The 12068-nt window shown below is 46.5% G+C and overlaps 1 protein-coding gene across 2 annotated transcripts in view; it reads right to left on the bottom strand.

Annotated features, from left to right (window-relative positions):
- Nucleotides 1–12068, bottom strand: part of LOC134577563 (coiled-coil domain-containing protein 27-like) — a 31057-nt gene that overhangs the window by 15981 nt on the left and 3008 nt on the right. For both annotated transcript variants that reach the window (XM_063436364.1, XM_063436363.1), the window contains 2 exons: nt 4437–4567; nt 1010–1087 (listed from right to left, as the gene is read on the bottom strand). In XM_063436364.1, the coding sequence (XP_063292434.1) occupies nt 1010–1087; nt 4437–4567 (209 nt within the window). The remainder of the gene's footprint in view (nt 1–1009; nt 1088–4436; nt 4568–12068) is intronic.

Here is a 12068-nt window from a genome sequence, read left to right on the forward strand (position 1 = left end):
TTTTCCCTCACTGTATGCACAAGGGTATTAGCTCCAAGTCAACAACTAAAATGGTGACGGAGCAGGACTACGCGGGGCCTGTGAGGCCTAGCCCTGGCTTTCTGGCAGCATTCATTAGTATATGCGCTGCCTACTGAGATTGATTGGGGCAGCAAAGGATTCCAGCATACACAGGGCACTGATCATACACATGGATCCAGCATCACTCCCCCTTACACTACGCCAGAGCTGCCAGATTAGCTCACAAAGGTACACCAATCAGTGCCGCGATGGAGAGCTTTTGATCTCCTGCAGGGGTGGAATGTGGTGAGTAGGGAACCCTGGTACGCTCAATGTGAAGGAAGAGACGGATGAAGCAACCAGGTGGTGTGAATCATCGGGGGAACTTCACAGCCTTGCTCAGACCCCCTAACTGTACAGTAGATTGTTCTAGGGCACGCTTGTCTCTATGCACCGACACCTGAACGGGGTTCCAGCCAGTTGTTTCTCTGAGAGGGGTCCTCCCCTGTTTTAACTGGCATTTTGCCAGCGTTGGCCTTGCCAAGTGGCTTAGGCTAAGTGACTTACCATGTCTAGGGTCCCTTACATATGCAGCTATACCTGGGTCTACCACCCCCAGCATTGTGCCCCTAGATCAGGGATAGGCAACCTTCGGCACTCCAGATGTTTTGGCCTACATCTCCCATAATTCTCTTACAGCCATAATGCTGGCAAAGCATCAAGGGAGATGTAGTCCACAACATCTGGCATGCCAAAGGTTGCCTATCCTTGCCCTAGATTATAATCTGACCGTTCTCTATACCCTTTCGTGTGACCCACAGAGTTATTTCATTGCCAGTGCACAGTCCTCTTGGGTTTTGCCACAAATTATATACCATTCGACGTAGCTCTGTCTATGTACCACTGCACTCCAAAAATAAAGAATTTACAGAAAATATGTATAATTTTGAAGTCAATTATTGCTCTGTCATTTACAGTGCACTTAATGCTGGTTTGTATATCAGCTTACCTCTTTAATGTCACAGTTTTCCTTTCTTATAGCGGCCATCATTTCTTCATGATTTCCCTCTTCCCGCAGTCTTGAAAACTTTTAAAGGGAAAAAGCAAATCTACTTATAATTTCTGAAAACACCCTAATTCTGTTCAAATTAAATTATAAACTAGAGGTGCTTAGTTGCCACGATCTCTTTTGCTGAGGTCATTTGGATACACACACAGGTGAATTATTTATTTAACCCAACTGCCCACCTATAGGCTTTGAGTGGGGTTATGGATAAAGGAAGGGATGGACATAGTATTAGCTTCAGGTGTGGTAATATTGGCATTAGCACATGGCATAGCAATAGCATCGCCCACCCAAAAAAGTATTGGCCTCTGCCCCACGGTGTTTATGGGTCCTCAAGCCCCTGACCATGCCCCACAATACAAAACAAAACCCTGCCTACCACCTCACCTACACATTCAGGAGAGCCCAATAGACCTAACACCTGTAAAAAAAATTGTCATGTGTTACTTCAAAAATATATTTCCTTATTGTCTTCTTTTTTCTTCAGACCCACAAAAGACCACATTAGAATAAAAAGAGATCTCGATGCTACAAAATAAAAAAGAACCAAATCGCAAACAAAAACATACACAAACAGAAAAAAATTAAAATCATATGCTTAACCCTGTTAAAAGTCCTAACCATGTTTTTTTTTTTTTTTGTACACAGCGTTATTAACGGCACTTTCAAATTGCTGTGATCGTATAAACGCCGTGATATTTCAAAGTTGTTCAATATGGGACAATTGGTATTTAAGAGATTTTTTTACTGCATATCAGAGTAATAACGATAGCAAAGGAATCCACATCAACAACATGACAGTGGCTTGTAAGTGTGATATGCTTCCCTACTGTCACCCAAAAGTGGTGGGGGAATAGTTTATAGAAAACTAGAGAGGCTACCGGTATTTACTAACAAGGTTTGCTAGAGTGCTGATGGAGAAAGCTGGAAATGGGCCCAATTAAAAATGGTGGATATGTTGCAGACGAACAAGTGGGAGGCAGGCACAGATAGTGAATACTGGGAAGTATGCTTGTAAGGAAGTCCGGAGAGGCTATTAATGGAAAAGCCTGTGAAGGGTACTGATATGAAAGGCTGAAATTGGCTCTGGTGGCAGAGGATAGAAAGTGTGAAATTGAGCAATGCTGTATGGTCAAAATGTTTCTAAGACAACATTTTAATGTCAATGTTTTAAAGGGAACCAAACGATTCTTGGACAAGCAGCTGGGTTTTGCTTATTTTTTAAATCAAAATTTTAAGCCAGCCGCTAAATTTGAATAAATCATTAAAAACGTTTCTCATTTTTGCTGGTAGCTATTAATTTAAAATGTGTCTTGGAATTTTTGTAGTTTTATTTTGATAAACTGCTAGAGAAAAGTTAGTTCATCTATATAACAGGTAGATCTGATTTATATAGTAAAAACCAAAGAAAAGAAAATGTTACCTGCGCTCTCTCCTTAATCCCTATGTATATTTAGACAAATGGAGGTCATTTAGTTGCTCCAATGGCCATAGGAGGGAATGAACGCCTGCCAACGTCAAGGCAGACCCCCCTAAGCAGGTCCTAACACTGACCCTTCAGCCTGCTTCCTTGAGCTTCTGGCAAAGATATCTCTAATGAGACAGAGAGGGGTATTACACCCCTATATACTTATTAAGATCTGATTTATATGTCCAACTCTAGATGATAACAGTTGAACATGGTTTTAAAAGGTAAATAACTTTGCATAAACAATTGTCTGAAAACCAAAAAGTAATACGCTCTATAATGCATTACCGTATATACTCGAGAATAAGTCGAGTTTTTCAGCTCATTTCTTGTGCTGAAAAACTCCAACTCGACTTATACTCGAGTCACTGTCTGTATTATGGCAACTTACATTGCCATAATACAGACAGGGACCGCCCGGGACTCATTACAAGCTCGGCTGTCCTGTTGGGGGCTGGCAGACAGCGGTAACTTACCTTTCCTGCAGCTCCTGTCAGCTCCCTTCTCTCTCCTCCGTTCCGGTCAGCTCCTACTGCAAGTCTTGCGAGAGCCGCGGGGTCACAGTGTTGCCACGGGTTACCGTGGCAACGCTCCGCACGGCACTCGCACCGCGAGACATCCACTGGACCACCAGGGAATGAGAGCCGTCCTCCCTGGCCATGTATTAAGCAGGGAGGGGGGACGAAAAAAAAATGTAAAATTAAATAATATAAAATAATTTAATTAATAATATAAGTAAAAAATAAATAATAATAAAAAAAAAATGCCCACCCCCACCAAGGCTCTGCATCACACACACACACTGCACACACACACACACACACACACTGCATTCATACACACACACACACTGCATTCACACACACACACACACACACACTGCACTCATACACACGCACTGCATTCACACACACACACACTGCATTCATACACACACACACACTGCACTCATACACACACACACACTGCATTCATAAACACACACACACTGCACTCATACACACACACACACACACACACTGTATTCATACACACACTGCATTCATACACGCACACACACACACACACACACACACACACACACACTGCATTCATACACACACACTGCATTCACACACACACACACTGCACTCATACACACACACTGCATTCATACACACACACACACACACTGCACTCATACACACACACACACACACTGCACTCATACACACACACACACTGCACTCATACACACACACACACTGTATACACACACACACTGCATTCATTATATACACACACTGTAAATAAATATTCAATTAATATAATTTTTGGGGGATCTAAATTTATTTAGAAATTTACCAGTAGCTGCTGCATTTCCCACCCTAGTCTTATACTCAAGTCAATACGTTTTCCCAGTTTTTTGGGGTAAAATTAGGGGTCTCGACTTATATTCGGGTCGTCTTATACTCGAGTGTATACGGTATGTAAATCAAAAGGGCTGAATACCTTCTTATGGTACAGGTAACTAGACTGTACCTCCAAACATTTCAAATGGACAAAGAGGGACACTTTAATTTTTGTGTTGTAAAAGTCGTGACTGTTCTGAGATATTTTAGGTGATTTACTAATAAAAATTTATACAACTAAAATATAATTTAGAATAAGAGCAATGTATCTTATTTACACAGACTGATTTCCAAACACATTTATTGTAGTTTAAAGACACATTACTGTGAGTATTATTGCTGTGAAGCTCTGTTATACACGCAAACACACCAACAATACGGAGGTCCTAAAAATAGAGGGATATTAGGATAGATTAGGAGGACAGAATAATTTAGGACTGTCCCTCCTAAATAGGGACACTTCTGAGGTATGCTAGGAAACTAGCGAAAACTGATTGTTACTTGTGAATACCTTGGAAGACATGGCCTTGATCTGAATGATTCTCTCCTTTAGGTGTCTCTGCAGGGTATCTTTTTCAGACTCCGATCTCCTGAGTTGACATTCTTGTAATGAAATTTGTCTCTGCAGTGAGATGACTGTTCCTAAATATATATATATATTTTTTTTTTTTAAAAGAGAGAAAAAAACGTATAAAGTGTGTGTGTGTGTGTGTATATATATATATATATATATATATCAAGCGATAAAGTGGAGCACTCCAAAAGGACTTTTCAATCGTGTATTTATTGATACAAAAAACGCTTACATTAAATCATCTGTTTCGACGTTTCGACCCCTCAGGGTCTTTATCAAGAACAATTTGCAAGTGACAAAAACAACATTTATATACAAGTGAAGATAATTGACTCACCAATCTCTAGTGTGTGTGGCCAGAAGGTTCAGAAGGTTCATTTAGTCATAGAAGTCGTAGGCGACCCAAATTAAATTATCAAGTCTGCTCTGATCTTCTAAGTAATGCCCCACTATTTAGTATTTGAATTATAGAAAATAGCCATTGAATTTGTATTCATAATCTATAAGTCATGATAATAGATCCTTGAAACATAGATTTTCCATATTACTCTACCTAAGAATTAACTCCTTCTACTTTGTTTTTAAATATAATTTATGAGATGTATGCAGTGGCGTACTAAGGGGGGGGCGGGGGGGGCTGTCCGCCCCGGGTGCCATCCAGTAGGGGGGTGCCACACTCTGTACCTCCTGCTGGTCGTCCTCTCCCTCGCGGCTCCGGCGCCCAGTGAGTGAGTCAGAGCACAGGGAGGGGATTCCCAGCCTGTGTTCTGAGTCATCACTGAGCACCAGGGATGCTGTTATGGAGTGTGCCAGCAGGGGGCGCAGGGCGTGTATTCTGACAGGTTTCTCCCCTGCGGCCACTCTGCCTGCACCTGCTGCACTGCCTGGGCTGGGATAGAGAGAGACAGCCCCTGAATCATGGTAAGATAATATTATTGTAAATTCACCCTCACCCCCTCCCTCAGTCACCCTGTCACCCCCTCAATCACCCTGTCACCCCCTCCCTCAGTCACCCTGTCACCCCCCCTCAGTCACCCTGTCACCCCCCCTCAGTCACCCTGTCACCCCCTCAATCACCCTGTCACCCCCTCAATCACCCTGTCACCCCCTCAATCACCCTGTCACCCCCTCCCTCAGTCACCCTCTCACCCCCTCCCTCAGTCACCCTCTCACCCCCTCCCTCAGTCACCCTCTCACCCCCTCCCTCAGTCACCCTGTCACCCCCCCTCAGTCACCCTGTCACCCCCCCTCAGTCACCCTGTCACCAATCACCCCCTCAGTCACCCTGACACCCCCCTCAGTCACCCTGTCACCCCCCTCAGTCACCCTGTCACCCCCCTCAGTCACCCTGTCACCCCCCCTCAGTCACCCTGTCATCAGTCACCCCCCCCAGTCACCCTGTCACCCCCCCCAGTCACCCTGTCACCAATCACCCCCTCAGTCACCCTGTCACCCCCCTCACCCTGTCACCCCCTCACCCTCCTCAATCACCCTGTCACCCCCTCACCCTCCTCAATCACCCTGTCACCCCCTCCCTCAGTCACCCTGTCACCCCCTCCCTCAGTCACCCTGTCACCCCCTCCCTCAATCACCCTGTCACCCCCTCCCTCAGTCATCAGTCACCCCCCCACTCAGTCACCCTGTCACCCCCCTCAGTCACCATGTCACCAGTCACCCTGTCACCCCCCTCAGTCACCCTGTCACCAATCACCCCCTCAGTCACCCTGTCACCCCCTCCCTCAGTCACCAGTCACCCCCCCACTCAGTCACCCTGTCACCCCCCCTCACCCTGTCACCCCCTCCCTCAGTCACTCTGTCACCCCCTCACCCTGTCACCCCCCTCAGTCACCCTGTCACCAGTCACCCTGTCACCCCCCTCAGTCACCCTGTCACCAGTCACCCTGTCACCCCCCTCACTCTGTCACCAGTCACCCTGTCACCCCCTCCCTCAGTCACCCTGTCATCCCCCCATAGCCACTCAGTCACCCTGTCACCCCCTCAGTCACTCTGTCACCAGTCACCCCCTCCCCAGTCACCCTGTCACCAGTCACCCCCTCCCTCAGTCACCCTGTCACCCCGTCACTCTGTCACCAGTCACCCCCTCCCCAGTCACCCTGTCACCAGTCACCCCCTCCCTCAGTCACTCTGTCACCAGTCACCCCCTCCCTCAGTCACCCTGTCACCCCCTCCCTCAGTCACCAGTCAACCCCTCCCTCAGTCACCAGTCAACCCCTCCCTCAGTCACCCTGTCACCCCCTTCCTCAGTCACCAGTCAACCCCTCCCTCAGTCATCAGTCACCCCCCCACTCAGTCACCCTGTCACCCCCCCTCACCCTGTCACCCCCCTCAGTCACCATGTCACCAGTCACCCTGTCACCCCCCTCACCCTGTCACCCCCCTCAGTCACCCTGTCACCAATCACCCCCTCAGTCACCCTGTCACCCCCTCCCTCAGTCACCAGTCACCCCCCCACTCAGTCACCCTGTCACCCCCCCCTCAGTCACTCTGTCACCCCCTCACCCTGTCACCCCCCTCAGTCACCCTGTCACCAGTCACCCTGTCACCCCCCTCAGTCACCCTGTCACCAGTCACCCTGTCACCCCCCTCAGTCACTCTGTCACCAGTCACCCTGTCACCCCCTCCCTCAGTCACCCTGTCATCCCCCCATAGCCACTCAGTCACCCTGTCACACCCTCAGTCACCCTGTCACCCCCTCAGTCACCCTGTCACCCCCCTCAGTCACTCTGTCACCAGTCTCCCCAGTCACCCTGTCACCAGTCACCCCCTCCCTCAGTCACCCTGTCACTCTGTCACCAGTCACCCCCTCCCCAGTCACCCTGTCACCAGTCACCCCCTCCCTCAGTCACTCTGTCACCAGTCACCCCCTCCCTCAGTCACTCTGTCACCAGTCACCCCCTCCCTCAGTCACCCTGTCACCCCCTCCCTCAGTCACCCCCTCCCCAGTCACCCTGTCACCAGTCACCCCCTCCCTCAGTCACCCTGTCACTCTGTCACCAGTCACCCCCTCCCCAGTCACCCTGTCACCAGTCACCCCCTCCCTCAGTCACTCTGTCACCAGTCACCCCCTCCCTCAGTCACCCTGTCACCCCCTCCCTCAGTCACCCCCTCCCTCAGTCACCCTGTCACCCCCTCCCTCAGTCACCCTGTCAACCCCTCCCTCAGTCACCCTGTCACCCCCTTCCTCAGTCACCAGTCAACCCCTTCCTCAGTCACCAGTCAACCCCTCCCTCAGTCACCCTGTCACCCCCTCCCTCAGTCACCAGTCACCCCCTCCCTCAGTCACCAGTCACCCCCTCCCTCAGTCACCAGTCAACCCCTCCTTCAGTCACCCTGTCACCCCCTTCCTCAGTCATTCTGTCACCCCCTCCCTCAGTCACCCTGTCACCCAGTCACCCCCTCCCTCAGTCACTCTGTTACCCCCTCACTCTGCCACCAGTCACCCCCTCCCTCAGTCACCAGTCACCCCCTCCCTCAGTCTCCCTGTCACCCCCTCCCTCAGTCTCCCTGTCACCCCCTCCCTCAGTCTCCCTGTCACCCCCTCCCTCAGTCACTCTGTCACCCCCTCCCTCAGTCACTGTCACACCCTCTTTCAACACCCCTGCCCTCTCTGCCATATACACCACCGCCATATACACCCCTGCCTTGTCATAATATCCTCCCTGCTATAAACCCACTACCTGGTCATAATTCCCACCCTGGCATATACCCCTTTAACATGTCATATAATACCCACACTGCCATAATCCCCTCCCTGCTATATACCTCCACCGTATCATAATACACACCCTGCCATACACCCTGGCCCTGCCTTGACATAATATCCTCTCTTCCATATAACACCCAATCCCATTGTTCCCACCCGTGACATAAAACACCATATACTCACCACCTCGCCTGCAGTCACCTCCTTCAATCCACTGTGTGCAATGGCACACACTGACATAGTATCCACCACACTGTCCCACCCTGCCATATACCTTTCTCCTGATCGTAATACTCACCCACTTACATATACATCCACGTTGTCACATTCCCCCAGACAGATAGGACAGATATATACTGGAAGGCAGTGAGATTAAACATTTTTATGGACCATATAGGAGCTTGTGTACGCCCTGCAGTAAGCCGGCAGCCGGGGTATGACGTCATCCTGGCATCGGCATCACTACTGGTCGTGCAAGTGAGCTGTGAAGGAAGAGCACAGAGATCCCAGCAGCAACCGCTTGTCACTCCCAGAGTAAGGTAGGGAGGTTGGTTGGACCTCTTAATAACTAAATGCGTGTGTATATCTGTGGTTGTGTATATGTTTAGTAGATAGCTCCCTAATTTGGTGTCCTTAAATATGTCAATCCCACATAAGGATAACAAATAAGTGAGTTATCTACTAAACAACCTAAATATTAAAATTAAGAAAAAGGCTTTTAAAATGTAGATCTTTTAGCTATTTAGTAGAGAATTCCCTAAATTGGTGCCCTTATGTGAGATTCCATATGTAAAGATACCAAATTAGGGTGCTGTTTAGCAGATAGCTCCCTTATTTGGTGTCCTTAAATATGGCAATCCCACATCTCAGCATCTTGCCAACACTACACACAAACACATCCCTGCATTCCAGTGCAAACACTACATACAAACACACCTCTGTATTAAAACATCACCATTATATATAACCACACCACTGCATCTCGCCAACACTACACACAAAAGCATGCCTGCATTAAAATGCCAACACTACATACAAACACACCCATTCATTCACTCACACTTACTCCATACAAAAGCATGCTTACATTGAAACATGGAAGCACTGCTCAATGCTACATACATTAAAAAAAATTGTGGGTGTTTTGTACATTTTAAAGTGCGGGGGGGGGTGCCAAAACTAGGACCCGCCCCGGGTGCCATATGCTCTAGGTACGCCCCTGGATGTATGTTATTGTATGCATTCACTTGGGTGTTGGTATTCTTCACCACACGGTTTTCAGTGTTTTTCAGCACTAATCGCACTCTGACCCTTTCGGGTCTTATGTCTCATAATGATTTATTTACTTCATTAACCCTGAGGTTTCCCCTCCGGCATACCTATCACTATGTAGATCTCCTTTCCAGAGACCACATATTTTATACACGTTTCAGACTGTTATTCTGAACCTTCTGGTCACAGTAATCACATGACCGCACTGAGCATAGTCTATCGCATAGCAACCACGTTGCACGCACTGACGCACGCTAGGGAAACCACGTGGGTCTCCGTGACACTTCCGGGTTCGGACGGGCGGCCACACACACTAGAGATTGGTGAGTCAATTATCTTCACTTGTATATAAATGTTGTTTTTGTCACTTGCAAATTGTTCTTGATAAAGACCCTGAGGGGTCGAAACGTCGAAACAGATGATTTAATGTAAGCGTTTTTTGTATCAATAAATACACGATTGAAAAGTCCTTTTGGAGTGCTCCACTTTATCGCTTGATATAAATCCGGACGCTGGATGCACCAAAGGCAAGATATACTGAAGTAACTTGCAGGGGTGAGTGCCTAAATTATCATTTTTTCTATATATATATATATATATATGTATATATATATATATATATATATATATAACAAGAAAAATAATCCTGCACTCCACTCACAGAGTATATTAGCCCGGTGCTTGTCCAGCAAAATACAAAAAATAAAAATAAGATAGCACTCCCAGGACTTGTAAATCAAAAGGTAAAACTTAACTTTTAATAAGCTTGAAAAAGATCGACGTTTCAGTCTGTTAACCACAGACTTTCATCAGGACTAATACACACACTGTAAAAACACATATATATACAAATATACATATTAGCAATCAACTTACCCACCACCGAGATAATTGCATCTCCCTGTCAGCTCAGTCCGGGTTTCCCGCGGGTTCCGCCGACGTCAATGCGTGCGTCAAAATGACGTCATTGCGTAGCGCCGGCGTCATTACCGCAACACGTGACCACCCGTCCGGCAGCATCATGGGGAGGCTGTTACCATGGAGAAAAGCTCCATGGTAACAACTAAAAACAAAAACACAAATGACTGAAGAGGCAGTAGAAATATAGAATTAAATAACATTGCATATGGGAAACCCACAATGTAGCATCTGACCCTATAAACTAGGGAGATTTAGGAGTTTAGACATTATTAATACATTACTGTGAAGAACGCTATATTGGAAATATCTCCTGAGGGGCAGCACACATAGGTGCCAAAATATATGAGGAATAAACTATTTGTAGAACGTTAAATACAATAAAGAAATAAGTAAATATGTCCTTGGGAATAATACACAAGTAGGAGCAAATATACAGCCACCAATGGTATCCCTAAATCATGTAACAACCCAACACAACAACTCAAACAAGTAAGCAAGTAGGAAGGTATACCAGACCTAGCGAGGATGATTCAAACTTTTTTACCATCATCTATGAGGTGTCAAGGGAATGTGCCTATCCCACCGGGTGGGCAACATTAACCCATATTCATCTCATCCGGTCACCAAAGTATATCTGATCATCGGCCTTAAGGTATATTTATCATATCACCAGTTAAAGTCCAACATATTAAGAGACAGTAATGGATACAACAGAGGATAACACATGTGGTGATTCCACCAACAAAGTGGACACCCATGCCATCGTTCTATCTGTACTGGTAGCCACCGAAACAAAAAAAAAGGGAAAAAGAATAACCATCCTCAAAACTGAATATACAGGGAGGTAGCTTAACCCCAAGGGTGAGCCCCCATCTCCTATGTCAGTATCCGTCAGGTTATGTATAATTCAAATCACAAAAAAACAGATAATGAATATTTTTCATTTAGTCCATGAGGATGAACTGTTTGTAGAGTCCTTATCCAGAACAACTCTCGTTGCAGGAGCATCTTTTTGCGGTTCACACATCCTCATACAGGAACAAGTTTCCGCATTCAACACCGATTAACGTGCACCAGTGACTTCGTGATTTATAAGCTGACGTGCCCTTGTGGCTTAACGTATATTGGGAAAACGGATTTACCATTGAGGGAACGTATCCGGAACCATAGGTCCAGCATTAGAACAGCATATAGGGACCACAAGTCGGAGTTACCGGTAGCGAAGCACTTTCTTGAACTAGGTCATACTCTGCCATCTATGAAGCTAATGGCTATCGACCATGTCCCTGTGCCTAGGAGGGGTGGTGACCGCAAAAAGATGCTCCTACAACGAGAGTTGTTCTGGATAAGGACTCTACAAACAGTTCATCCTCATGGACTAAATGAAAAATATTCATTATCTGTTTTTTTGTGATTTGAATTATACATAACCTGACGGATACTGACATAGGAGATGGGGGCTCACCCTTGGGGTTAAGCTACCTCCATGTATATTCAGTTTTGAGGATGGTTATTCTTTTTCCCTTTTTTTTTTTTTTTGTTTTTTTTGTTTCGGTGGCTACCAGTACAGATAGAACGATGGCATGGGTATCCACTTTGTTGGTGGAATCACCACATGTGTTATCCTCTGTTGTATCCATTACTGTCTCTTA

Source organism: Pelobates fuscus, chromosome 11, assembly GCF_036172605.1.
Source record: "Pelobates fuscus isolate aPelFus1 chromosome 11, aPelFus1.pri, whole genome shotgun sequence".
NCBI classification, from domain to species: Eukaryota; Metazoa; Chordata; class Amphibia; order Anura; family Pelobatidae; genus Pelobates; species Pelobates fuscus.